This window comes from Aythya marila (genome assembly GCF_965140915.1).
Source record: "Aythya marila genome assembly, chromosome: W".
NCBI lineage: Eukaryota > Metazoa > Chordata > Aves > Anseriformes > Anatidae > Aythya > Aythya marila.
In genome coordinates, this window is record NC_139081.1 from 1,902,727 (window position 1) to 1,929,434 (window position 26,708).

General features: G+C 48.4%; 2 protein-coding genes across 4 annotated transcripts; one reads left to right on the forward strand and one right to left on the reverse strand.

Annotated features, from left to right (window-relative positions):
• Positions 1 to 492: 492 nt before the first annotated feature.
• Positions 493 to 8,912, forward strand: LOC309889407 (RNA-binding E3 ubiquitin-protein ligase MEX3C-like). 2 transcript variants are annotated; one of them, XR_014319228.1, is made up of 3 exons: positions 493 to 1,354; positions 5,722 to 7,413; positions 7,554 to 8,912. XR_014319228.1 is itself a non-coding variant. In XM_082782222.1 (2 exons), the coding sequence occupies exons 1-2, from the start codon at positions 607 to 609 to the stop codon at positions 6,936 to 6,938; spliced, it is 1,965 nt and encodes a 654-aa protein (XP_082638348.1). In that variant the 5' UTR covers positions 493 to 606; the 3' UTR covers positions 6,939 to 7,494. The 2 variants fall into 2 exon arrangements, 1 of the variants encoding a protein (XP_082638348.1); XM_082782222.1 differs by lacking the exon at positions 7,554 to 8,912 and having other exon boundaries at positions 5,722 to 7,494.
• A 1,741-nt stretch (positions 8,913 to 10,653) lies between these two features.
• LOC309889569 (mothers against decapentaplegic homolog 4) lies at positions 10,654 to 26,327 on the reverse strand. 2 transcript variants are annotated; one of them, XM_082782439.1, is made up of 12 exons: positions 26,004 to 26,327; positions 21,739 to 22,104; positions 20,628 to 20,802; positions 20,175 to 20,204; positions 18,780 to 18,995; positions 16,997 to 17,116; positions 15,964 to 16,074; positions 14,578 to 14,628; positions 13,803 to 13,986; positions 12,822 to 12,990; positions 12,128 to 12,266; positions 10,654 to 11,483 (listed from the first exon to the last, which is right to left on the reverse strand). In XM_082782439.1, the coding sequence occupies exons 2-12, from the start codon at positions 21,985 to 21,987 to the stop codon at positions 11,272 to 11,274; spliced, it is 1,656 nt and encodes a 551-aa protein (XP_082638565.1). In that variant the 5' UTR covers positions 21,988 to 22,104; positions 26,004 to 26,327; the 3' UTR covers positions 10,654 to 11,271. The 2 variants fall into 2 exon arrangements, with proteins under 2 accessions (XP_082638565.1, XP_082638566.1); XM_082782440.1 differs by lacking the exon at positions 16,997 to 17,116 and having other exon boundaries at positions 26,004 to 26,324.
• Positions 26,328 to 26,708: the final 381 nt, after the last annotated feature.

Consider the following 26,708-nt stretch of genomic DNA (forward strand, 5'->3'; position numbering starts at 1 on the left):
GGAGGACTGGTTAGTGTTAGGTCAGAGGTTGGACTGGGTGATCTTGAGGTCTCTTCCAACCTAGAAATTCTGTGATTCTGTGAACTTAGTGACATGGTTTAGCGGAGGACTGGTTACCATTAGGTCAGAGGTTGGAGTCTTGATCTTGGAGGTTTCTTCTAACTGAGGTGATGCTGCGATCTCTCCTACATCTACGCACCAGACCCCACCAAAAAATAACACTAATAATTAAAAAACCTCCTCGTTTCCAACTTCAACCTCATTCGACACGCCTCGAGGCCGTTCCCCGTGCTCCTCTACGAGGAGGGGCGACCTGCTGAGGGGACCGGGGGGGGAGCTGAGGGGGACCCCGGAGCCACCCCCAGCCCTGCCCAGAGCTGCCTGGGGGAGCCGGGGCCGGGGCGGGGCGGCACCGCCTCCTCCTCCTCTTCCTCCTCTTCCTCCTCCTCCTCCTCCTCCTCCTCCAGCGCCGCCATGGGACAAAAGCAGCGCTGAGGCAGCAAGGGCCGCTCCGTGCCCTCCTCGGCATGGCGGCCCCGCGCCGCTAGGCTCGGCCGGGGGCTCGCCGCCTCCTTCTTCTCCTTTCTTTTGCCTTTCTCTCCGGCCATGCCGAGCGGTGGCGGGGCTGCGGCTTCTCCCCCTCCTCTCCCTTCTTCTTCCTCCTCCTCCTCCTCTTTCTCCTCCAAGGGGCAGCCGCCGCCTCGCCTCCTGCTGCCGCCGCTGCTGCTCCTGCAGCCGCCCGCCGCTCTCCTGCGCCATCGCCTCGCCGGGCTCGGGCTCCGCCACCGCGGGCAGCCCCCGGGGAAGAGGAGGAGGAGGAAAGGGGACGGCACCGCACCCCCGGAGCCCCCCGAGGAGGAGGAGGAGGAGGAGGAGGAGGAGGAGGTGGAGGAAGAAGAGGAGGAGGAGGAGGAAGCCGAGGAGGGAGACCTGGAGCTGGACGAGGAGGAGGAGGAGCTGGAGGGGGAGGAAGAAGAGGAGGAAGAAGAAGAGGAGGAGGAGGAGCCGGCTGCGCTGCTGCCGCCCTCCTCCTCGCCCTCGCTGCCTCCTCTTCCTCCTCCTCCTCCTTCTCTGCTGCCGGGGCTGGGCTCGGTGCTGCTGTCGCCGGCTTTCGATGCCCGGGAGGCGGCGGCGGCGGCGCTGTACGGGGCGGGCGAGCCGCGGGGCATGATGGCGGCGGGGCTGCCCCCCGCCTACAGCAACGATGGAGGAGGTGGTGGAGGAGGAGGAGGAGGGGGAGCAGCCGCCACCAGCGGCGAGCAGGCGGCGCTGCTCCGCCGAAAAAGCGTCAACACCACCGAGTGTGTCCCCGTGCCCAGCTCCGAGCATGTGGCCGAGATCGTGGGGCGCCAGGGTGAGCGGGGACAGCCCGGGAGGGGAGGGACGGGGGACGCGCAAAATGGCCGGGAGGGAGGGGAAAGGGAGGGGGGGGGGGGGATGTTCGCCTCAGCGCTGAGGCGCACGGTGGCTGAGGGAAAAAGGATAAACCCCCAAGGATTAAGGGGTGTAGAAGAGCCCTGCTGGCATGGGTTGGGGTTGCAAGGCCCCATATGGGGTTTCGGGTGGGTTTGTGTGTGGAGAAAGCTCGCCGGGGTGTTAGGGCTCGGGGGCTGCTTGGTGGGCTTTTTTAGTATGTAATGATCCCTTTTTTGGTGTAAGAACAGGAGGGAAAGGGGTTACTGGGTGCCTTTCTCACGGCTCCACGTCTCGCTGAGGCCAGGGAGCGATGCAGGCTCTGTGCTGTGCGAAATCAAGGGGCAGGAGCGAGCTCAAGCTCGGCCTCCTGGTAGTTATGAAGTGTTTTCTAGTAGTTATAAAGCATCTCCCAGCTCTAAAACCCCACACACAGCCCAACCAGGTGCTGGGGCTTTATTCTTCACCTTAACGTCCTCAATAAGCCTTTCCCTTCAGGAGCTTGGCGCCGTATTTCACAAAACCCTACGGGCGCAGGGGCTCAGCCTGTGGCGGCATCCCCCTCGCTCTGCCCGCGTCGCCTCCAAGTTTGGGGCACGGTTGAAAACTTGCCTCAAGTTTCCACCCTAAATGGCCGAGCAGGACTCCAAGGAGGTGACCCGGCGATGGGGAAACGAGCCACCGACAACCCCTCGCTGACTAAAAACGTCTGCTGCTGGTTTCCTGTTGATTGCTAAATTTCGCGGGCCCCCGTTGGGCCTTTACGTAAGAGGTCATCCCTGCGGTGTCCCTCGTTCGCCTCGCACCTCCTATTCCCCTGAGACCCCACGGATGTGTTACACCAGCTCTCCAGCAGCAAACCATAAAAAAAAAAAAGAGCTTTAAAAGCTCTTTTCCTACCCAAAGCGAAGCACAGAGCAGCGGCGAGTGTAGGTGTGGCAGGGCAGACGGGGTAGTTTCTCTCTTCCTTTTCCCTTTGTGGGTTTTTCTGGCTGGGTTTGGGGGTTGTGTTTCTGGCTTGCTGAGCAGATAATGAGATGTTGGGCCGTCTGGGCTCTTACATCAGCGTGGCTTTAGCAGAAACAGGCAAATCAGTAAATCAGTGTGGCACCGGAGAGATTCAGGCACTTGTTTCCTCATCCTAAATTTATTGGGCTTTAAACATTTTTCATCAAAGGTGGGTTTTCTGCTGGGCGTTTCAAAAACCCAAAGCCTGTGCTGTAGGAACTGGCGTGTATGGGGTCAGATACCCATTCCTGAGACCGAGGTGGAAAATATTTACCCGTTGTTAAAACAGTAAGTGGCACGTCCCCCCGGTACGTCGACATGTGCAGGCTAGCCTGGCAGCCGGGTGGCTTTCTGCGCCCTTAAATGCAGAAGCACAAGACATCTTTTCCACGAAATAATGCTCGAATGATTTAGGGCCTTGCTTGTGTGTCATTGGGGACGGGGGGCAGGAGGAGAGCTGGAAAAGGGAACTGAAAACCAGGGATTGCTGCAGTCCTTTGCGATGAAACGGGGGAAAATGGGGCACCGAGGACCTTTTAGGATGTGGTGTTTGTTCTCCACCGGATCGGGATCGTTCTCTGTAGTGTGTTCCTCAGCACTCGGAGTCCCTTCAAAACAAGATAATGGAGTTTGCATAAAAAGAGGATCGTTGTTCCTGAAGAGTTCGTGTGCTGCTTCTGCTTTCCTTTCTCATCTGATGTCACGCTGTCGGGCTCGTGATCCAATATTTAGCCTCGGCGGAGAGGGATTGTACCGCAGAAGAATTCGGGCTGCGAAAGAGGAAGGGGTAGAAGGAGGAGAGCTGGGTGTAAGAAAATTTCACCGAATACATTTGCATGAAAGCTTTGCTTAAGGACGTTTCGTGTCCTTTCCGTGGCCGTCTTCATGGGGTACAAAAAGAACTCGAAACGTCCTCAGCCCCTGAAAAATCAGGAGTGCTGAGTTTGATCTGGGCTTTCCTGCCGCGTCTGAGAGCGAATTTATTCGAAGCACTGCCCCCCTTAAGTGGCAGAATAACGATGAATTGGCAGTTTTGGCTGCTATTTTAACCAAAATTTAATTTTTAGGCAGAGGAGGCAAACTTCCAGGTGGTGTTTATCAGCCCAGAGGAGCCCCCCGGTTCTGGAGAGCTCTGTACCCAAGCAGGGTGAGTTTCAGAAGCAAATCCAGCCCTGCAGGCGGCCAAGTGGTGCTCCCGCAGCCCCTGCTGTAGGTAACGGGATGGCAGATGCCCACGTGGGGGGCTCTGCTCACCAAATCTGCACTGGGGAGCTGCTCGCAGGCTGGAGAAGGTGCCCAGCGCCTGAAATGTAAGCTGGGCTTTAAGGTTTTCGTGTGCACCCCGAGCTACGCCGGAGGATGCTGTTTTTATGGGGGCAGTAATTCAACGTAGAGCTGCTGGAAGCTGTGAAAAGGGCTGGAAAAGGGCTCGTGGAAGGTTTTCTTGTGACAAACAGGAGGCGTTCCTGCTTTAAAAAGGGAAACAAAATACTGTAGTACCTGGATTTGTGTTTTTTTATCGTTTTTTTTTTAATCTCAAGTGTTCTCAACCTGTACTTGCTCGCTTTGTACCCCCAAAAATGAGCGTATCAGACCTGGTTGGGGTAGCGTAACGTAACTCCTGGGCTTTCTTCCACTTCAGAGCCCCCAGAGGTGAGCAGCAAAGGGAGAGGGATCCTTGTATCCTTTTATTCTTGTTTAGGCATGCGACTGGGAGCCAGGAAAAGTAGATTCCAAGCGTGGCATTGCACAGGCGTCCTGTGTGGGTTCGAGCTTGCTGTTGAATCCAGCCTTCAGCGAAGCGCCTGCACCTGGTGCTGCTCAGAAAAGCGATTTTCCTTTCCTCTTAGGGGCTGAAAATCCGCCGGACGACAAGTTGCCTTGCTTTAAAAAGTCAGGACGTTGGGGGAAAAAAGCACCCTGGAGAACCGGGAGCAAAAGCAAGTTGCATCTCTTGGTGAGGTGACCTCGTTTGCCTGCAGAAAGCCGGGGTTAGCCCAAAGGATGGCTGCGGATCCTGAAGCAGGCAGGGCGGTCTCCAAAAGCCCGGCTGAGTAAGAGGAGGAAAGATGATATCATCCTGTTTCGGCTGATTAAATCGATAATGACAAATCTGCTCGCAACGAAAATAACCTGGTGATGGATATTTAATGATCCCGGACTCCCCTTTTGCTCTCTGCTTTTGAACGTGGGCTCTTGAGCGAGAAAATCATTCCTTTGCTTAAAATAATCCTGTAAATTGAAACGAACGGGGGGAAAAAAAAAAACACTGATAAGCAGGTAGCTTATCAGTAACGTAGCCCAACGGCCAAATACAACCAGCTGCCGCTCTTGGGGAGTGGAAACGGTGCTAAAACAACCCGAAAGCTCATCCTGACTACAGCGCCTAGGTGTCCCGTGGCAGGATTGAAAGCTAACGAAGCAGTCGGAGGGAAGATTTTTGGGGTTGTGTCTTTTTTTTCAAAGCAAGCACGTTATTAAATGCTGTGTGAAATGGCTCGTTCTGAAGCTATTTGTTGAAAGCCACTCTGAAGGCTTTTTTTTTTTTTTTTTCTTTCTGGGAAGTTGCTGCACTTTGCTTTTTACAGCCTGGGACCTGAGGAACCGAAACACGTGAGCCTGCCAGAGAGCAAGAGAAATCTTGAAGCCCGTAATGCAAATTCCTCATCCTCTGGCTCTCTGCTGCTTGTTCGAACAAAGGCACGACAAAAATCTCGTCTTTTATACCTTAACCCAAATCGCTGCCCTCTGGCTCTCCTGCTGCATGGAGCTTGTTTACCGAGCTGCCATCTGGCTCGGGAAGGGGAATTTGCCTCTGCCCGTGCAGTTTTGGGGTTGATAAATGGCCCCAACCTGATAACTAGAATTTATTTGACTGATGTGGTGTACCTGGGAAGTCTTGAAAGTGGCGTGTGTCGACTTGTACCCGCGAAAACACAAAGCAGGGGCCCAAAAAAATGGTCATTTTTGATTCTGGAACGGGTAAGCGTGATGAAATGATGACGGGAGTAACATCGGTGGCTATACCCAGCACGAGTCATAATGAAACCTTCCGCGGGCGGGCACGGGGTTTGGGGAGCTGCGATGTAGCCGAAGGCCACGGATTGCGGCCGTGAGTTAAGGAGGGGGGGTCAGGAGGCGGGGAAAAAGGGTGTAAAATGTTCATCCCGCGTGTCCAGGTCCCGCTTCTGGTCTCACCCGCTGGTTTTTTTGAGCCTCCGAAAATAGGTTGGCTTTCTTGTGGCTTTCTCAACTCGGCCGCCTCGCTGAACGTGGCGTGTTTCTCCTTCCTCCCGACAGGTTGCAAAATCAAAGCGCTGAGGGCCAAGACGAACACGTACATCAAGACCCCCGTTCGCGGCGAGGAGCCCGTCTTCGTCGTCACCGGCCGGAAAGAGGACGTCGCCATGGCCAAAAGGGAAATCCTCTCGGCCGCCGAGCACTTCTCCATGATCCGAGCGTCGCGGAACAAGAACGGCCCCGCCTTGGGAGGTTTGCCCTGTACCCCCAACCTGCCCGGGCAGACCACGGTGCAGGTCAGGGTGCCTTATCGCGTGGTGGGGCTGGTGGTGGGACCGAAAGGAGCCACCATCAAAAGGATTCAGCAGCAGACCCACACCTACATCGTCACCCCCAGCCGGGACAAGGAACCCGTCTTCGAAGTGACGGGGATGCCGGAGAACGTGGACCGGGCCCGCGAGGAGATCGAGATGCACATCGCCATGCGGACGGGCAACTACATCGAGCTGAACGAGGAGAACGATTTCCACTACAACGGGACCGACGTCAGCTTCGAGGGAGGCGCCTTGGGCTCCGCCTGGCTTGCTTCCAACCCCGTCCCCCCCGGCCGCGCCAGGATGATCTCCAATTACAGGAACGACAGCTCCAGCTCCTTGGGAAGCGGCTCCACCGATTCCTATTTCGGAAGCAATAGATTGGCTGACTTCAGCCCCACCAGTCCCTTCAGCGCGGGCAACTTTTGGTTCGGAGAAACGCTGCCTTCCGTGGGCGCCGAAGAGCTCGGGGCCGACTCGCCCGCCTACGACTCCTTCCCGCCGCCAGCCCAAACCATTTGGAGCCCTTTCGAACCCGTCAACCCCCTGGGCGGCTTCGCCAACGAGCCCGCGGGCACCGCCAAGCCTCAGCGCCGCGGGAGCCAGCCCTCCACCCCTCGCCTGTCGCCCACCTTGGCGGAAAGCCTGGAGCACCCCTTGGCGAGGCGAGCGAGGAGCGACGATCCCCCCGGCGCCGCTCTGCCCGTCTCCATCCCGGCTTTTTCCAACGGTACCAACAGCTACTCCTCTTCCAACGGGGGCTCCACCTCCAGCTCGCCCCCGGAGTCGAGGCGCAAGCACGACTGCGTCATCTGCTTCGAGAGCGAAGTGGTGGCCGCCCTGGTCCCCTGCGGCCACAACCTCTTCTGCATGGAGTGTGCCAACAAGATCTGCGAGAAGGAAACGCCCTCGTGTCCCGTTTGCCAGACAGCTGTTACTCAGGCAATCCAAATCCACTCTTAAGTATATATAGATGCTGATATTATTATTATTATTATTATTATTATTAATTATTATCTATGGACATCTAAAGGCATGGGTGTAACGGTACCCTCTAGTAAACTTCCGAAGTCATTCTGACTGTTGGGCTTTCTTGGGATTAGGCTAAAGTTTGTTCCTAAATACCCGTTCCTAAAAGGCTGCTACGGTAACACTAAAACCTCGGGGCTCTCGGCACGCTTAGCAGAGACGCACCTGGTGTGAAACGGGAAGCTTGGAGCGCCGACACGACCGCAACGCCGATTTCCCAGGCTTGCCGACGGCCCTCGCTCGAGCGTTGGGACTTCTGTGCGCTGGCGGCGCCGAACCTCAGAGCCCGAGCACAGAAGCCCGCTGCGCGGAGGCTTCGTGGCATTACCAGTACATCGAAACGACACTTCCAATGCTGCCTTCTTTACACTGCCAGTTTTGAAAACAAAAAAAAAAAAACAAAAAACAGGTTTGGGGAAATCTTTTTTTTTTTCTTTTTTTGCGCCTGATGCAACGACTTACGCCTAATTCTCTCCAGCATCGCGAATGCTTTTTTTTTTTTTTAAATGGATTTTTTTTTTTATTGGATTTTTTTTTTTTTTTTTTTAGATGGATTTCAGGAAGGGCTTTGGGATGCACACGCTTCGAGGAAGATGCTGACATTCCGTTCGTTAGTCCGATCAAGCTGTTCTTAAATCGCGTTTTAGGGTGCGTAGCTCCAAATGGGAAGCCTTTTTACGTTGGATCCGCATTTGTCTTGCACATACGTAAATATATCTTTTATTTTTAAATGGAAAAGAAACAAAAAAAAGAGGGGGTGCGTACGTGCCCTCGTGTTACTCGTGACAGTGGCCCCGCAATCAGTTGACTTCATTTCGAACCCGTCTTTCCAATCATCGGGCGAAACGCCTCCGGAGCGCGCTTCGTACATTTCAACCTGTGGATGTTCCTCGTTTTTTGTTTTTTTGGTTTTTTTTCATCCTCAGTACGTTCCCCAATCTGTGCTGGCATCTATTAAACTACAAAAACGGAAAAAAAAAATACAAAAAAAAAAAAAAAAGGACACAAAGGGGAGTTCCGGTGGATTTTTCTATTTTATTTTTTTTTTTGAAGCATTATTTTCCTGAGACGAAGCTTTTTTCTCAGTATAACAGGTAAAAAAAAAAAAAAAAAAAAAAAAGAAAGAAAAAAAAAAGAAATTCTACGCGTATCGAACTCGTAAATATACAGAAACTTTATTTTTTATTTCCACTTGAAGAGTTACATTTCGTATCGAAGTTTACAGCTCCCGGTTTTTATTTTTGGGATTTTTTTTTTTTTTTTTCAGTCTGAGAGGTGCCTTGAGGGCACGACGACCGTGACGCAGAACTTTTTCAAGCTCCTTTGCTTGTAGGGATCTAGCTCCACGTCAGTATTGAAGCCGAAGCTCTAGCTGCAGGCGTGTAGGTAACGAACCGGCCTTTCCCCCAGCGTGGTCTTTTTGTATTTTAGCGCATCCTACACGGCAACTAATAAGCCAAGGAACCGACGAGACGTTAGGTGCGTGTACCCTTTCTATAAACCACGAACTAAGAATGGTTAAAAACACAAAAAAAAACCAACAAAAAAACTCTCGAGCTAGTTTAGGATTTGCTAATTTTACTACACTTTTTGTTATGTATATGTAGGGAGGTCGTAGGGATTATGAATTCAATTTGAGTAAAGTTTAAAAAAAAACAAAAAACAAAAACAAAACATATATTTTATGATAAAAGGGCCTTTAACTTATGACGGCCAAAGCACTGATATTATATATTTGCTGTAAAGAGAATTATAAGAGTTTTATTTTTCTGATATTAAAAGTTACTTAATAAAGACTTGTTTCCATTACCTGGCGCCTGGTGATGTCTTCGGGGTCCTGGCTTTGGGATTTGGGGGTGAGGAAGGGGAGGTTTTGTGATTGTCGGCCTCACCTCCTGCCTCGGTGAACCCAAAACCAGCCCCTCTGCCTCTCCTTTTCCCTTTTTTAGTGGTCAGGAGCCCTCAGCCTCGTCCAGAGCAACCTCTAGGGGCAGTGATGTCCTTTAAGAAACCTCTCAGTTGAATTGGGGGAATAAAAATGCAATTAGTAGTGCTACTGGAAGCAACCCTAATGATTCTGGGCTTCTAGGATGGGCTGAAAGCGCAGCGACCCCACTGTTTTCCCCACAAAACGCCCGCCCCGGGGCTGCTCTCACTCGTTCTGGGAATAAAATAAAAAAAATAAAAAATACAGAAGCCAAAAGGTGTGAATCTTTACCTTTTTTAATCAAAAACATACTCTGGTACAGAATTTCCGCCGAGTTAACTACAGGATATTATCCACAAACTAGGGCTAATGGAAAAAAAAAACAAAAAGGTACAGGAAAGCTACAAAGGAACTACTGGGAATTCGGTTGACCGCTTATCAAAAGGCAATGGCTGAAAGGAGAAATGTGGAACCAGGCTTTCCTGCCCCCAAAAAAAACCCTTTAAGGTTAGTTTTGGGGTTGTGGGTGTTTGGTGGCGCTCAATCCAGCTGGGTTCCACCTCGGCAGCGCTACCAGAAAGCCCCAGGACAAGGTGCTCGTGTGTGAAGCCCTAAAAAAAGAAAAAAAAAAAGCTGCAGCTGCTCTGACAAACGAGATCGTTAGGAGAGAAGGGAAAACGAAAAAGGGTTTCAACGTAAGGCTTCGAGGAAAGCGAACGCTGATTTTTTTCCAAACATCAGGAAGCCACACCAGAGGAGAAAATGGGATTTCTGTAGGAATTAGCGTGAAGAAGTGTTCATATCGAGAAAATTCATCCAGTTCTGGGCATCGCTCTGGTGTCATCTGTCCTCTGTGCTGCTCCTTTCCCAAGAATTTCAGCACGTGGGGGCAGCAAACACCTCAAGGCTGCGCCTCACAGCCCCGAAACCGTGCGAGAAAGAGAAATCCTCCTGTAGGGAGAAGCAGGGGAAGGAAGAAAAATTGGACTGGCTTCCCGGCAGACGGCAACCACCACCAATTCCTGCTGCTGCTGCTGGGCTGGCGAAGGAAAATAAATCCATCCTTCAAGATCAGCGGTTCCAAGGTGCAGAATTACGTAAAAAAAGCCAAGTGGATTTATAAAAACTCAGGGTTTTCATAGTTTTATTTATACTAGTAACTAGAGAGAAAGCATACATATTGTATCTGTCATACAGTCAATACATTTGCATTTTTTTTTTGTTTGTCTGTTTGTTTTCTACTATAAATTCTCTATACAAAGTCATTGCCAATTGATACGGTCGTTGATGGCAGAAGGGCTTAAAAGAACCGAGAGGTATAAAAACAGGTTTGCCATCTTGCCCTGAGTGGAAATGGTGAACGGGTACAAAAACTGGATCCTAAGCGATCGGTGGCACTTTGCACGTGATCGAGTGGCGGATGCGAGTAAAAAAGAGTCGGGCGACTTGGCTTTTGCGGTGTTTAAAAGCCCTGCCGAGCGGCAGGCGGGTAAAAGCAGCAGTAGTTATGAAAAACGCGTTCCTGCCATCAGGTTCTCGTTCCGCAATTTCCGTGGCGCCTTTGCAGCAAGGGAATTTCATGAGATTTGAGCTGAGTGCCAGCACTGAGAGCATCCGTTTGGTTTAGTGTTTTAAAACTCACGCGTCCGTGGAAATAAAAAGCTCAGATCTCTTTTTTTTAAAAAACTAGTGAAGGAAAAGCGACCTTTCTTTTCCTTGCTATTTTTAATCAATGCACGTCTCATCCCTCACTTTTTGTTTTTTTTGCTTTTTTTGCTTTTTTTTTTTTGGCAGCTTCTACCTTTTAATCTGGAAAAAATCATAGCGAGATAGGCGACAAAATAAAGAAAAAAAGTCTTCTGTTAACTCTCGTTCCCTAAAAAGAACATCCCGAATCAGCTGGAATTTAGTTGCTGTCACGTAAATAATTCTTAGAAGGAATTTTCAGATATAAATATATATATATAATATATATTCTGCATACAAAAGGCTCCTGTGAGGCTTCTCACCCAAGAGGCCGTGAGGGAGAAGGAAAAGTTGCAAAGGGCACAACCCCAACACTGTCAGGTCTCTCTGGAAGGCGTTTACCTTTCACTTCAAGCCCTGAGCCACGTATCATGACAACTAAGTTCAGAAACCTAACCGCAATCCAAATTCTGCATGTTCAGGTTCTTTTTCTGCTAAGAGCAAGGCGGCAAACACATTTTTAAAACCCGGTTTTCGGAGGTTAAGCAGAACAAAAAAAAGTAAAATATATCTTCAGGTTATAAACAAGAGTTGTATTTTACAATCCACCATCCTCACAACACAACGGCCCACAGCAGTGCAGCAGAGGGAACCTCAGTCTAAAGGTTGTGGGTCGGCGATCGGCATGGTATGAAGTACTTCGTCTAGAAGCTGGAGGGCACGGTGCAAGTGAATTTCGATCCAGCACGGGGTCTCTTTGATGCTCTGCCTCGGGTAATCGGGTCCCCAACCTTTTACAAAACTCATCCTGAGGATGCATAAGCGGCGGAGGTCGTCCACGCCGATTCCAGCAGCAGCTGACAAACCTAGAGAGGAGAGATTTCCGGTAAGGCTTTCAATTAAATGTTTGCAGACACACTTTTTCTTTTATCACTTGTTTGTTTAGCCATTCCCGTTTGCTTGCTTGCTTCTCCAAATACCCATCCTTCTCCCCGCAGCCAAGGCCCATCGGTATTTCTAGGTCTCTGTCACCACAGCTCAGCAATTATTTTGCCTTTCTTCCCACTGAGTTTTCCTTCTCACCGTTCTGCCATCTTGAAAGGGTGTTAAAATACAAAAGGAGTTGGATCTAAGAGTGTCAGTTGTTACTCCGCCTAATAACAAGCTGAACGCAGCCGGCAAGCTTCAAATCACAACCACGTCTGGAAGAAAAATTGAAATGCTTTCCCCAAAATGCCTTCAGGCTTTTGGAACGTAGCTGGAAAGCTCCGTTTGGCAGCACAAGGAATCCAGAAGTGGCAAATAAAGCAGCCCGACACACCTAAGTCCTCACCATTTAAAAAATATTTAAGTGTAATATCACAGAAATAGAATTTAGCAACTCAGAAAACTCAAAAAGCACCACTACAACCTCCTCCTCTTCTCAAGAGCCTTATAGATTTTAAGTCTTGCTAAAAGCTGAGTTGTTTTCAAAGAATAAAAAAGGAGAGCAAGCAGTTAATTTACTTACTAATGGCTGGGGCTATTCCACCCACTGATCCCGGGCCGGGGATGTTTCCTGCTACTGCTGCAGCTTGAGCAGCAGCGGCGGCTTGAGCAGTGGCAGCCTGCTGCTGCATCTGACGGTGACACTGGCGTAAATCAAACACCTTTAAAAGAAATAAAAAAAATAAATATCAAACTCCGTAGGTTTACCAAAATCAACGAAGGAATGGAGTCCTCAGCTCCCACCTCCATCAAACTGGAGCTCTCTGCTCTCTGGAAGAAATTCTTCGGTCGCAGGCTGATGAAATCCCGATTTTTATTAAATTCTGGGATTGCCGGAAAATAGGCACGCAAATAAAACGAGATGCCAGCAAGTCCAGCTTCACTTTGTCAGGCTTCACCCCTTTTTCGAGAATATGCTAAATTTTGGGCAGCAGTTAGCTTAAAAGATGGAAATTGCTTGACAAAATACAAAATTAGCTACTTTGACGGTATCTGGAGGATACTTTCTGCCGAGATGACTTTTTAAATGACTCTAAAGTGGATTTTTTCCCCTAAAGATGACTTTTTAAGTGAAGTTGGCGATTCTAAGATGGTAACGAAGCCTCCGATTCCGCGTTTGATTTATTTCAGTGCCTCACAGCTTCCCTACGATGTGCAAGAACAGAAAGCACGCTGCTCCCCCCCCCCAGTTTTCCTCGTGGAGCATCCAAACCAACCTTGATGTATGCACTTGGGTAAATCTTGTGAACAGCATCCCCGGGCGCACGCCCTGCTTCTCTGTCCAGGTAGTAGCTCTGAACGAAGACCGCGTGGTCGCTGAGGCATCGAACCCACACGTCGCCTTCTCCTTTGCACTCCAGCTGCACCCCTTTCCCTATGTGCAACCTTGGAAAGAAAAAAAATAAATAAAAAGAGGTCCTGATTTAGATTCTGGAGGAAAACCACACGCGCTCCACTCGTACGAGGACTCGAAACCGTGGTTATCATCGTGAGGATAACAGAGTGTGCGGTTAGGCGAAATCTGGGAAGTCAAAAACCATCTGTGAAGCCCCGGAAAGACATATGGGAAACACAGAATGCAGAAGCGATGGCACTCGAGCAGCACGAAACCCACTCGCTGACAATACGGAGCTGGGATCCCAAACACATTCGGGGTTCTGTTCCCAAGTGTGAAAATCCCACAAAGTGCTCCCTAGCACGGAAAGCGATTGTCACAATGCAACAGCTTGGGTCTTATTCCTTATTTTCTTCCTTCTTTTATTCCTTTTCACTCCAAAAAAAGAAAAAAAAAAGTCCTAAGATCAGCTCTCTGGGCTTTCAAATCAAAGCCTGGCGCACGCGTGGTGAGAATGAATGAAAACTCCAGCGAGCTCTCCATCAACTTTCCTTTGTTCCTCTGACAAATGTGTATTTTGCAGTCAGTTCTCGCATCGCTGGGAGATGGAGAGCTCATTTGCAGCTCGCACACAGTTGCTAATTTTATCCTTGAAGGCACAGCAAGGAGAAGCAACGTGCTACGAGGTCCCTGTCACGCAGTTGGCGTTCTGAATGCGTTACAGCAGCGGCCTAAGAACCGTGCCCTGTGGTTAATTCAGTTTTAAAAAAGAAAATGTATTGAAAGGGAGCCAGGCGCTGAAAAAAAAACAAGAAAATATCCAATATCACCAGCAGCTGGAGCTTTTTGGGGTGCAAAATACCTTGCTCTCTCGATGGCTTCTGTTCTGTGCACGTTGGAAAGCTGGCCCAGGCAGAAGCGGTCTCCTCCGGAGGGATCCACGTAGCCATCGACGGTAACGATGGGACAGCTCGAAGGGACCTTGAACGTCTCCCCGACTTGCACGTCCATTTCGAAATACGCGATTGAACACCAGTACTCTGGAGCTGGAGAGACAATCAGCGGGGTGAAACGCGCAGAAACCCCAAAAAAATCCCTTACAGGCAGCCAGGCAGGCTTGCTGCAACTGCTTCTTGCTTTAAATAAGCAAGGAGAGGCAGAGAAACCCTGATCCCGTAAAGGCTGCCACTGAAACCCAAGCACTCAAGCAAGGTTTGCTAAAGAACATCGTGGTTTTGTTTACGTGTATCAAGTGCTAGCTGGGAGCAACTGGCTTGTCAAACCTCCTGCAAGGTCTCCTGCAAGAGCGTTGCTCTCTCCAGACACCTTAAAACCTGCAATTCCCCGAAGTTTAAATTGCTCTGAGCTCCTTTAAGTTTTGTCATCTTCGACTAAATACTCGTGTGCCTGAGTGTCGTGTCATTATTAATTTATATGAACGTCTTCTGTCATTATTCCTAAAACACAGAGGTCCAGATTCAAAAGAAGGCGTCACGAAGTGGTTCCTCTCCTTCTTTCTTCCCCTTTTGAATTCCTCCCACTAAATTCAGAGTACTTCTTATTAAAAGAAAACACAAATTCAAAACAACTTTGTCAGCTTGAACAATCCTTAGCATTCATTTTCAGATTTTACTTACCAGGATGATTTGATATAGGAGGCTGGAATGCGAGTTCGTTGTGAACTGGCCCTTGAAGAGAAAAAGATGCAATTTGTTTTACAGGAGGAAAAAATAAATAAATAAATAAAAGATCTTTCTTAACCTGCTCTGGGTGAAAAAAGGACTTGCGAGGATGCCACGTACTCTAAATCTCGGGGATAGCTGAATGAAGAGGCCAAATCTAGACAAAAATGCCCACAGAATTACACATTTAGGTGTTTTTTGAAAATTCAGAGCTCCACTAGTGGAATGTGGCCACAAATCGAGGAAGGAGAGAATCATTTTATAGAGGTACGTGATACAAATCTGTCAGAAACCCAACTTCATTAGCTCCCCGTTCACAGAACAGGTTGCCCAGGATGCTATGGAGTCAACTATAACAAACCCTCCACGGAGATGGGGGAAAAAAAATCCCAGAGAACTTTTGTTTTCTCAAGAATAAATAGTGAATGTGGTCTCGGTAAAGGTCAAGTCGATTCTTTCCACTTTGATAAACTGACTGGCTTCCTCGCAGGCAGACAAGAAGAAAAGGCTTCGATGTAGTATTATAAGCACCGGCAGCTTTTGCAACAAGATGTCAAAAACAGGCACAACGCTGGGAGGTGTCAAAAGATGCGACTTTCTGAAGCGAGAAGAGGCAGCAGCCAAGAAAAGCTGTGTGGTACCACCAGCCAGTTACCGACATTAATTATGGAAAGCTACGTTCGCACACAAAAAACATTTATAGAGTCTCTGCAGCAGCGGTGAAGTTCTGAAATCTTGGCGTTTCTGACAAGTAAGGAGCGAAACGAGGTGGGATCCTAACAGAGCAATAAGGAAATCTGATAACTGGACCTAAAACAATTTTTCTGATCAAGATATGTTGACTTTTCAGCTTTAGTTCACATCATTTTCTCCCCTCTCCTAACAACAAATATATATATCTATAAATATATAAAAATAAAAATAATATATCCAGCCAGAAACGTCCATATTTTGAAGGAAAAACAGATCCAAGCAGCAAATTCTGAATCAGCTTCTGGCCAAATGTTTTTCCACAGCAGAAACGTTTACTCCAAGACTGCAAAGTTTTCTAAATGATGGTTTTAGAAAGGAAATGCTTTTTGTTAGATATAGGAAGGCATCAGAAGTACAGGTGGGATCACTAGAGCTGTGTGAATTTTTAATCTCTGCTGTTTTAATTGAGGAAAGTACAAGGAGTTCTTACATTTAACTGTCAGAATATATTAAATAAAGTGAGAGTGGTTCTATAAAAAAAGACACGGGGGTAAAAAAAAAAAAAAAAAAATCAATCACAGGTGACCCAAACAACCATTAAACCAAACTGAAAATGAGGAACATGACTTGAAAATCTGGAGCACTTACAGTAATGTCCAGGATGCATAGGTGGGTGATGCTGCAGATGGCCATTCTGGTGGTGAGGTATGGTAGGTGTGTAGGCTGCCGTTCGACTTCCAGTCCAAGTTGTAGTACTATCTAGAGAAAGGAAAAAAAAAAAAGGAAAGACAGAAAGGAGAAGGAAAGACAGAAAGGAGAAGGAAAGACAGAAAGGAGAAGGAAAGACAGAAAGGAGAAGGAAAGACAGAAAGGAGAAGGAAAGACAGAAAGGAGAAGGAAAGACAGAAAGGAGAAGGAAAGACAGAAAGGAGAAGGAAAGACAGAAAGGAGAAGGAAAGACAGAAAGGAGAAGGAAAGACAGAAAGGAGAAGGAAAGACAGAAAGGAGAAGGAAAGACAGAAAGGAGAAGGAAAGACAGAAAGGAGAAGGAAAGACAGAAAGGAGAAGGAAAGACAGAAAGGAGAAGGAAAGACAGAAAGGAGAAGGAAAGACAGAAAGGAGAAGGAAAGACAGAAAGGAGAAGGAAAGACAGAAAGAGAAAGAAAGAGAAAGAGAGAAAGAGAAAGAGAGAAAGAAAGAGAGAAAGAAAGAGAGAGAGAGAAAGAGAGAGAGAGAAAGAAAGAGAGAGAAAGAAAGAGAGAGAAAGAAAGAGAGAGAAAGAAAGAGAGAGAAAGAAAGAGAGAGAGAGAAAGAGAGAGAGAGAAAGAAAGAGAGAGAAAGAAAGAGAGAGAAAGAAAGAGAGAGAAAGAAAGAGAGAGAGAGAAAGAGAGAGAGAAAGAGAGAGAGAGAGAAGAAAAAAAAAGAAAGAAAGAAGAAAAAAAAAAGAAAGAAAGAAGAAAAAAGAAAGAAAGAAGAAAAAAAAAAGAAAGAAATAAGAAAAAAAAAGAAAGAAAGAAGAAAAAAAAAAGAAAGAAAGAAGAAAAAAAAGAAAGAAAAAAAAAGGAGCGGTTGGGTTTTAAGGGAGTTTTTCTGCATCTCATCTCTACATCCTCTATTTCTCCTCAACATTTGGAAACCGCTTTTAGCGAGCTAAGAAGAGCGCAGGCAGGTGTATACTCACTGTGATGGTAAGTAGCTGGCTGAGCTGTAAACCCATTCTGCTGAGCTCCTGGCTGAGGCCCTGAAGCAATCTGTAAGAGTCCATCACTATGGCTACCTGTCAATATACTGGGAGGTTGACCTGGTAAAAGAACACACTACCTATTCGTCATCGTTCCACAAGTTGAAGGCAGAAGAGCTCAGCACTGCTGTAGGAAAACGCACCCAACTCAGGGCTCTACAACACACAGTTCCTAAGAGTTTGGTTTCAGATCTCTTTTTTTTTTTTTTTTTCCACCCACCAGAGCGTCTTAGGAAACTGGAAGATGCTTTGCAGCAGCTCGTTTCGACTCCGAGACACCCTTATTTATTTTGTTTTTTAAGAGAAGTGTGCAGAGAACTGCTTTAGCAACCACGTCTTTTTGTTCGCATCTCATTTTTCAGTCTGAAGGGAAAGAAGAGATGGCAAAGGTTTTAGCCAAGAACTTATCGGGAGGAGATTTGGGCTGAATCCAAAGATTTGGGATGAATCCAACAGCGTGCCCAATAAGCTGCTGATTTTCAGCAGGTTACAACGGGTTCCTAGGGAGGACACTTCAATCTACGTCCCTCCAAAACATATTGAACGGTATTTTTAAAAATAGTGCTGGAACACATCACTGGACTCCTTCCTCAGAAACTTTTTGTGTTTGGTGTTGGTTTTTTTCCTCCCAAATAAATTTTCTAAGCTTTCAAGTAAAACTACAGGTATTTCAGAACAGGATTCAGGAAGGCTTCAGCTCAGCCATTAACACTAAACCGATCAGCACTCTCCAACTGGTCCTGCTGGCAGAGGTGAACACATCGAAAACTTATCCTAAAACTTAAAACTTTGGGGTTTTTTTAATCCTGTCCACTTGGTACCAACAATTACAGCAACGACGAGAAAAAGTTATGGAGTGTAATACAATTAAATCACCTATCCTTTTTTTTTTTCCTGCTGGAGACAAATACAGACATCAAATCTCAAACTGTTTTTAGGTTTAAACAAAGAAGTCCTTGCCTAAAATTAAAGAAGATAATTGCACCACCACGTCACCCTGATTTAAATTAACACAAAATCCATTACATTCACACGGCCTTGATATTAAGAGTGATGAAGAGCAGGTGGAAACCCCCTCCCACTTCATGGTTTCCCTACATGAGGGCCGCAGGATGTCGTGTAAATAAACAGGGCTTCCTAAACTGAGGAATGAGCTTGGATGGTGGTAAAGCAGATTCTTCCACTCGTACCAAACACAGACCAGCAAGAAAAACTTCACCGCAGCACCCCGCTGGACTCGTGAATGCATTAATCAGGGCTGCAACTCTGGTACATTGGACCGATTTTAAAAAGTCGTGTTAAAACTGGAAGATAATTTTAGTGAAACTCTAAAAAAATTGCCTGGAAACGTCTCTACACTGCCCCCCACTAGTAAGTCGCTTGTCCCACTTGCTGTTGTAATAAAATATTAAGGTTCTTCCGTTCCTGTGGCATTTATTCCCCTAACAGCCACACTTTGTCAGTGGTTAATAGTTTAACATCGTGTCACTGAACCTTTGGAGCATCCAGTAGAATAAAGACAGGGTTAGCAGGCAAACTTATTCAAACTACTCTGTGATTTAAAACCTTATTTTAATACTTAGAAGCCTGCCACTCGATTTAACGATGCAGTTTGGCGGCAGCACGGGTCCAAAGCGAGATCTGCTTTGGCCAAATCGCTGGTTATCCCTGAGCTTTCACGTTTTTACGTGTTTAGGGTTGCGTATAAGCTCAATGATCTTACTTGTTGAAGCCACAGGAATGTTGGGAAAGTTAGTGGTGCTGGTAGTGCTAGCCTCGGTGGGAGCTAACATGGCCGGGGTGCTGTAAGGCTCCGTAGACGCCCTGTTACTCGGCGGGTGCTGGATGGTTTGGACTGAATGTCCTTCAGCTGAAGACAACGATGGCTGCGCCTCGTAATCGTGAACGTATTCGTCTTTCACCAACATGCTTGATGGGGCTGTGAAAAAGAGAACATTTAAACATGCAAAGCAAACTTATTTTCAATTTTTAGCTGCACTTTGCGCTTTTCGAGTGCAAGTTTTTTACTTTCAAGCACTAACAGTGCCAATGAAACTACGGGGGGAAGAATTTAACCGATATAAATGTTTCTGAAACACTGAGAGAAACGTCTTTAAATTACAAATAAGCACTGGACGGCAAAGCAAACCACTTACTTCATTCAAACTCCCATCAAAATTGACTAGAAACAATACACACCACAAGGAACTTAGTACCATTTCCACCAGAACTTGTTTCCATACATCTTTTTGTGCACATCCAAGTGAAACTCTTACACTACATTAATTTCCTTGTTCGTTTTTAAAGCAACCCTAAATAGATTAAAATCCGACTGTAATTCTTCTGTTTCCTGCTCCAAAACCAGCAGCGTGACAAGGAAACGGGTTAAGTATTTAACTTCTGGTTAGTAAGATTTGATAATGTGCAAAAAAGATCATTATCCAGAAGACACTGCTAACACAAATTAGCAGAGCTGAGCACTAAGTTAAAAAAAAATATTAAAAAAATCAAACTTAAAAGCTTTTGAAGTCATTTTTGCTCATTTTCTAATAACGTGCTAATAACATGGGATTACTCAAACTTTATCTTTGAGTTTCTTCTGGAAGAAATAATAACATTTTTGAAATAAAGCTGTTATCAGCTGCACAATCTGACTTCTGAGTAAGACCCACTGGACATTTGATGTCCAATTTCTCTCAGTTTTCAGGGAGGTAACAGCATCAACTGCTTCATTCCACTGCATGTTAATGACAATGTGTCTTATTTGCCAATCTGACCACTTGCTTGTTAAACTGCTTATTAAATAAGCATCCATTACAGCCAACGCAGCTAATTAGTTAATTACCCAGGTGTGCTTCTTTCATTTTGTTGGGGTTTATGAGTTGCAGGCAATGGAAAGAGAACAAACCTGCGAACTGAGCTGAGGCTTCTAGTTAAATTTATCAGCACGCTTGCCTCTCGTACACTACGTAGTTAATTTTCCAAAACTGGAGAGAAAAAGCCATTTCTGTCTGCTCTTTATCCTCCCTCCGTGCATAGAAATAAATCGTGTGCATATTGAAGAGTATTGAACACAGTTTGTCCCGAAAGAAACGCGGCAGGAAACAGAACTGCTTACCAGAACTCTGTAGTGTCAGTCCTGAGAGATCTTTAAAAAAGAGAAAGAAAAAAAAAAGGGAGGGTGAGAGGAGAATTATAACTTTTAACAGTGTTTGAACATTTATAAGCCTTTACAAATTGATGTTATAGACTATTTACTATGTGATATACTGTTCCCTTCTATCACTACACAACTCCCCGTGCTAAATTATTTCTAGAATATACAGTAACTGTGTGTGAAGCAAATCAAGGCTCGGCCAAAAGCCACAAACTGCTCTTTAACATTGGAAAGAGAGGTTAAAACAACGATTCCATCAAGCAGATGTACAAAAACACACAAGAATGATTTATAATCAGATCATTAACAGCGAGTATTCTAACGAGGTCTTTATTTTCGACATTCCACAGGCAAAAAAACATTTCCCATTTCATTCCCACCACTGTTCCCTTCCGAAATCCAAAGGCTACTTACCGATGCCAGGCGATACTACACGCTCATAATGGTAAGGGTTTACACAGACACTGTCACATTTTAAGTCAAAAGCATACTGACAATATTTAACATGCTTGAGTTCATTTTTATGAAGATCGGGCCACCTCCAAAGACGGGCGTAAATCACATGAGGGAATCCCTTGCGACCGGCCACCTAAAAAGTCAGACACAAAAGGTGAGTGGGAAAGGAGCACGGCCTTGCCTTGTTACGGAGCGAGGAGCAAAGCTGGGGGAGGATAAACACAACCTGTCTCCGGTATCAAAATACGAGGGGGGGAACAAAAAAAAAAAACACAGGTGGTAAAGTTTGGTAAAGTTTACTCAGTTTCCTCGAGTTCTGTGCTCAACGGGAATATGCATCTGGTTTTGCTACGGTTAAATCAACCCCGTGGTTTTTAAGGAAAAAAATAAAAAAAAAAAAGACTGCGTCCAAAATGGCAGAAGCAGAGTTTGTGCTTAATGTCGTGTGTACGTTCACCTTCCCCACCGTGGCTGACGAGAGGAGCTTTGCCCCCAGAAGAAGAGGACCGAGGCGCTAACCTAACCCCGGAAGGAATTTCCAAGTAGCAGAATGCCAATCCGTCAAAGTGACAAAAAAAAAATATAATAAAAATAAAAATAAATAAAATGCTTCGAGGGTAGACAGCGGAGCTAGCCAGCAAACACGACATCTGTCCTGGAACGAGGAAATCGCAAGCCAAGCTCTGCAGGTACTGAGTACTGACGACAGAAGGCTAACGAACATCCTCGGAGTACCTGAGCAAGGGATCTTAGCTCTTTCTTCCCACTGCTGACCACCACAGAGCGAACAGAAGCTTGTCGGGAAAATCCCGGGATCAACAGCCGAATTTGGTAACGTGACCCTGCTTTTTTTTTAATTTTTTTATTTTTTTTTACTGCCACACACACACACACACTCGTTTAGAACGGCTGATCCACCACCTTCTGCTCCTTTTGGGAAGAAAAACGGCAACAACAACAACAACAACAAAAATCAACTACGCTTCCTCAACGCGCTAGGATCCTGCGTCACTCACTTTTGCTCCAGCTTCGCTAGGAGGAAAACATCTGATTTGTCACTTGTACTAACCTGAAGCCTCCCATCCAGCGTTCTCTGTATTGTAACACACTTGCTAGGATGAGCTCCATTTGTGGTTATAGCTGTAATCAAAGAATCCAATTCATCTTTTTTCTCCTTTAGCTTTTTAACTAAACTTTCAATTGCGCGTTTGGCAAAAGTTTCACTCTCTCCACCTTGGCGATGGCACATCAAGCTGTGAACAATGCTCAGACAAGCATCATTACTTGTTGGCGTGTTAGTAATAGACATATTGTCCATTTGTCACAGCTTTCTCTTTCAGATCAAATGTCAGTTTTGGGGGCTGTTATGATTCTCAAGCTGATGAACAAGAGATGATCCAAGTTAAGTGTTAGATGTACTGTCTCTTGGTAAAACCTAGGAGGAAAAAATAGCTCCATTAGAATTGTGTCTTTAACAAATTGCAGATCATGTTTCTAAGGAAGCCGGTGGCTTTTTTTTTTTTTTTTTCGCTTCTTTTATTTGCAAGCTAAGTGCAGGATATTAAAAGCACATCAGGAAAAAAAAAATCTGCATCGCTCGTCCCGTGATAGCTAAAACATGCTTAAGACACTGCCTGCACAGGTTTAGAAATGAGATTTTGGGGTTTTTTTCCCCTAGTAACAGCGGTTAAATGAAGTTTATATCCACGTACACGGAGGGTGTACATCTAGGAAGGCAGGAAAAGGAGGAGAGGGGTTTCCATCTCCTACGCTTTGCACCGGGAGGGTGCAGCCAAGGAAAAACATCGCCTGGGAATCCGGGGGGCGCTGATCCCACCAAAATTCGGGAGAGCCGAGAAGCACGAATGCAAACCAGCATCGCCTTTCATCCTCAGCTCCAGCCAGCGAGGCGCTGACTTCAGACTCGAGCAAAAAGCTGCCCGTCAGCTCAGCTCACTCTGAATTAACCCTGCTCGTGTCTTTGTGCTCGGGAGCTCCAGGATCTCTCTCCTCGGTTGTTTCCAGCTCCTTCCGGGTCAAGATAAATCAAGCGAAGTCGCTGAGAGCCTGTTTCCAAACGGGCTCTGTCAAACAGAGCGGCTTGTACTAAAGGTCCGGCAAGGAGCGAGCTCGCCCTTACGCGTTTAACCTCTCAATTTTGTTTTAAAGAAGAATTTGCAGCGGTTTGTGGTCGTCGCGGCACTCTCCCAGCTAGCAGACCTCCTCTTTGCGAAGTTATTTCCTGAAATTAGAAGAGCTGGCCTGATTTGGGGGATTCTACGTGGACTGATTCATGGGTTTTATCGTGCTTTATCCAGAAACACAGGACAGCAGGTGTCGAGCAAAAAAAAAAAAAGGAGTCTGATGTTTTCCCAAAGCTGCTCTGCCCGAAGGCGCTCATCCCACCGCCACAGCCCTACAAACTACACGGGATTTCTCCCCCGGCAAACGATTCCCTACAAGTTTGAGTAGGATTGCCTTACCTAGCCCTTCTAGTTTTTTTTTGGCGCTTGGACTCGATAAAGCCTCTTTGGAAAGCCAAGCCCAACCTGCCAGTCCTTCTCCATGGCAACCTGCGCTCGTAAGAAAGCCGCCAAAGCTCGCCAGGACATCGTTCGCCTTCAATACGAGGCAGCATCCCGGAGAGACACGCGGAAATCATCAGGAATAAGGGACTAGATAAAGCCAGCAGCCCCAAAAAAAAGCCATAAATAAGCACTTAACACCAGGAAGGCGGCTCCACGCGCCTCGAACCGGGAAGAATTTCGCTCGCTGGCTTGCAGGGGGATAAAATCCCGCAAACAAATCCTTTTGGAAGTGGAACGGTCTCCAGAAACGTTGAGTCACCCCCCCCCCCCCCAGCTGCCACCGCACTCAATAGGAGCTTCTGAGGGCTCAGCAGTTTTCGGAAAGCCGGACCACTTGTTCGGGATTTGCGACGCCGCTGCGGGGTCATTCGGGAGCCTGGCTTACCAATCCCTCCCCCCCCGGGTTTAATCTTGGGGTTTTGAGCCCCAAAAACCTGGCACCTATTGGGAAACGCGGTGAGATTTCTTGGGAAGTATCTAAAGCATTTAAGAGCTCCCCTCCGGTTTGGGATTCCGCTTTTGGGATGATGAGGAGAGGGAGCACGAAGAAAACAGCAGCAGGAGGCAGCGCTGGAGCAAAGCTCCTGGAACGAGACCCGAGCGGAGCACGGGAGGAAAAGGCACCAAGTGTTTCACCCCACCTCAAGGAAAGTCATTTAAATTGGGAAAAAAACATATTAAAGGCACTCTGCATCCCGTAAAGCAAAGGGGATCCTCGAGGGAGGAAAATAAAGCAGCTCGGAGGGCCAGGTAGCTAAAAACACCTCTGATTATCCCCTGCAAACACGCCCCTATCTCGAAACCAACCCCAAACCACGACCGGGACGCCGCACGCTTACGGAGGTGACACGAAGGAACACGAGCCAGCGGTCCCACAACCCCCCAGAGCTCGGGGAAGAGGGTTAATCCCGGCCCCACAGCGCCCTGACACACTACCCGCCCCGTTTACAGTAGGGTCGGAGCCAATCGCGCCCGCGGAGGGCTCGAATTCCCCCAGGAACTCGGGCTCTAAAAATGTGGCCGGTCCAAATGCCACCGGATAAGGACTTGAAGGTACGGGCAGAAGGCCAAAAACCACCCCTCAACCCTCCGGGGCACTTTGGGAGCACGTTTTATCCCTCGTTTTCATGGTAAAACCACTTCTTTTCCAGCCCCGAGAGAAACTGAGAGCCTTAAGGCCGTTTGCTGGACGCATCACGCCATTCAGCAGGGTGATTTGGAGCGTTTTAGGTTAAAAGAAAACGTTCAGTGGCGTTATTTTTAAAAAAAATCAAGTGTTTTCTTTCTGTGTGTACGGATATTTATAAAAACACGCGCGTTTTGCAGCCGTGGCACAACTGGAAGCAGCGTTTCCGTGCAGGTGGCAGGGTTAACGCGGGGTTTTTGGGAAGCTTTCGATGCTGAAACGAAGCAGCCTCGCGGGCAAGAAGCTCCCGATACAGCGGTGAAAGCCCAGAAGGGGGACAAACATCCCAAATAACAGGGCGAGGGGACCCTCTGGGGCCGGGGGCGTGAAATAAAACGCCAAAAGCACTTCAAATCCTAGCCATCAACTCCAACGAGTCCATTTTAAAGCAAGCGCACGGCTAGAAAACAAACAAATAAATAAAAAAATAAAAAACCATGAGCCTCTCCCTCTTGCTGGAAGAAACTTCCCGGGGTTTTAGGGTTCCAGGTATTCAAGGAAGGACGGCGGCGGCGAAAAAAACACCACCCTGGCACCTCTCCTCTTTTCAATACAAGCTTCTGCACGGTCAGAGAAAGAAGCACGAGACGAGGAAGGGAAGCGAATTCCTTTCCAGCTGCTCTGTCTGAGCCGCCCAGCGGGACTCCGCGCCCGTCCCCCCCTGCCTAAAAGGGGGGTGAAGGAGAAAGGGGAAGGAGCCCTCGTGCAGCAAGCTGCAGGTGGCAGGGCCCCTTGCCACAAAACCCGGGCCGGGCTCTCCCTCAGAGCATCCTACAAGCCCCATCTTCCCGCAGGAGGCTTCCCTCGGCGAGGGCAAACAGCAATTTGCCCGAACCTCCCAAACAGAGGCAACGATTGCGGCCCAAGCCAGCAACACGAGGCGCAGGCACCGATTCCTCCCTCTCGGCCAGCGTTTTTTGTTGGTTTTTTATGGTTTTTTTTTCCGACGCCCCGGCACTGGGGCGTGCAAAGTAACGTCTGCTCCTCGCCGGGATAACGAGAAAACAAAAAAAAAAGAAAAGAAAAGAAAAAAAGAATCGAGGAAGAACTCCGGGGAAAAGCCAGCGTGGAAAAGGCCAGCCCTGAGCCAAAAGCTGGGGTGGTTTTTTGGCGAGGTTTCCGAGGCGGGCAGCCGGCGTCCTGATGTTCGCAGCGGACCCTAAAGCTTTGTTCTTTCTCCTCGCTCCCAGCTCGGCCGCCCATTGTGCGAGGCGAGGCGAGGCGAGGCGTGAGGAGCCTTCCAAAGCTCCTGGTGAGGAGGAGCTGAGCTTGGGGAGCAGGCGAGAAAACTTTCTCCCAACCCGCTCGCGACCAGCCAAAAGCCCCAGAGCTCCTTCTCGGGGAGAGGAGGGCCGGGCGTGAAGGATAAATAAACCAGCAGCTGAGGGAAAGGCGCTGCCAGGCCTTGCTGAGAGCTCCCAGAGCCCTCCCAAAGGGGATGAAGGGGGGGGGGGGAGGCAGCGAGGCTCTGAGGGGAGCCCAAGGGGGGTGCAGCCCCCTGAGGCCTGGCTGGGGGTGCTGAGGGGGGGGCTCAGCGCTGCTGCCGGGCGCGGATGTTACCTGGGGCCGCTCTCCAGGCTCGGCCGCGCTGCCGGGGCCGGCCCCGGTGCGGCGGAGCGGGGCCGGGCCTCGTCCTCCTCCTCCTCCTCCTCCTCCTCCTCCTTCCTCCTCCTCCTCTTCCTCCTCCTCAGCCGCCCCCCCCCCCTCCCAGCCCCGGCCCAGCCCTCCCCGCCCCGCTCCTTGGCGGCGGCGGCTCTCGAAGGGCAGGGCAGGGCCGGGCCCGGCCGCCCCGGCACGGCCGCGGGGGCTGAGGCGGCCGTGAGGCGATGGCGGCTGGGGCGGGGAGAGGGGGAAAAGGGGAAGGGAAAAAGGCAAAAAAAAAAAAATAAATAAATAAAAATAAAAGGGGGAGGCCGGGGTTATAAAGGGGGGGAGGGGAGGGGGGGGGGCGGCCGCGCTCCGGCCGCTCGAGCTCCGCCGCCGACACGTCCGGGCCGCCCGCTGCGCATGCGCCGCATCCGGGAACCCGCCGAGCGCTGAGGGGATGGAAAAAGGGCGGGACCGGGAGAAGAGGGGGGGGGGGGGAGGGGGGAGCGCTGAGGGGGTTTGTGGCGGGGAAAGGGGGAAAGGGGGGAAAGGGGTTGCCAAATGGCCCCACAACGGTGAAACCCCACTCCTGCAAGGCCCCACAAGTGCAAAATCGCCCAGCTAGCAAATCCCACAACTGCGAAGCCTCGCAACTGTAAAACTCGTCAACTACAAGAC

Coding starts and splice junctions, on each gene's coding strand:
- LOC309889407 (XM_082782222.1), top strand. CDS start 607: ATGCCGAGCGGTGGCGGGGCTGCGGCTTCTCCCCCTCCTCTCCCTTCT. Junction 1,355..5,721: donor CGAGATCGTGGGGCGCCAGG/GTGAGCGGGGAC, acceptor TCCTCCCGACAG/GTTGCAAAATCAAAGCGCTG.
- LOC309889569 (XM_082782439.1), bottom strand. CDS start 21,987: ATGGACAATATGTCTATTACTAACACGCCAACAAGTAATGATGCTTGT. Junction 20,803..21,738: donor CGCTGGATGGGAGGCTTCAG/GTTAGTACAAGT, acceptor CTGACTTTTTAG/GTGGCCGGTCGCAAGGGATT. Junction 12,991..13,802: donor GAAGCCATCGAGAGAGCAAG/GTATTTTGCACC, acceptor TTTCTTTCCAAG/GTTGCACATAGGGAAAGGGG.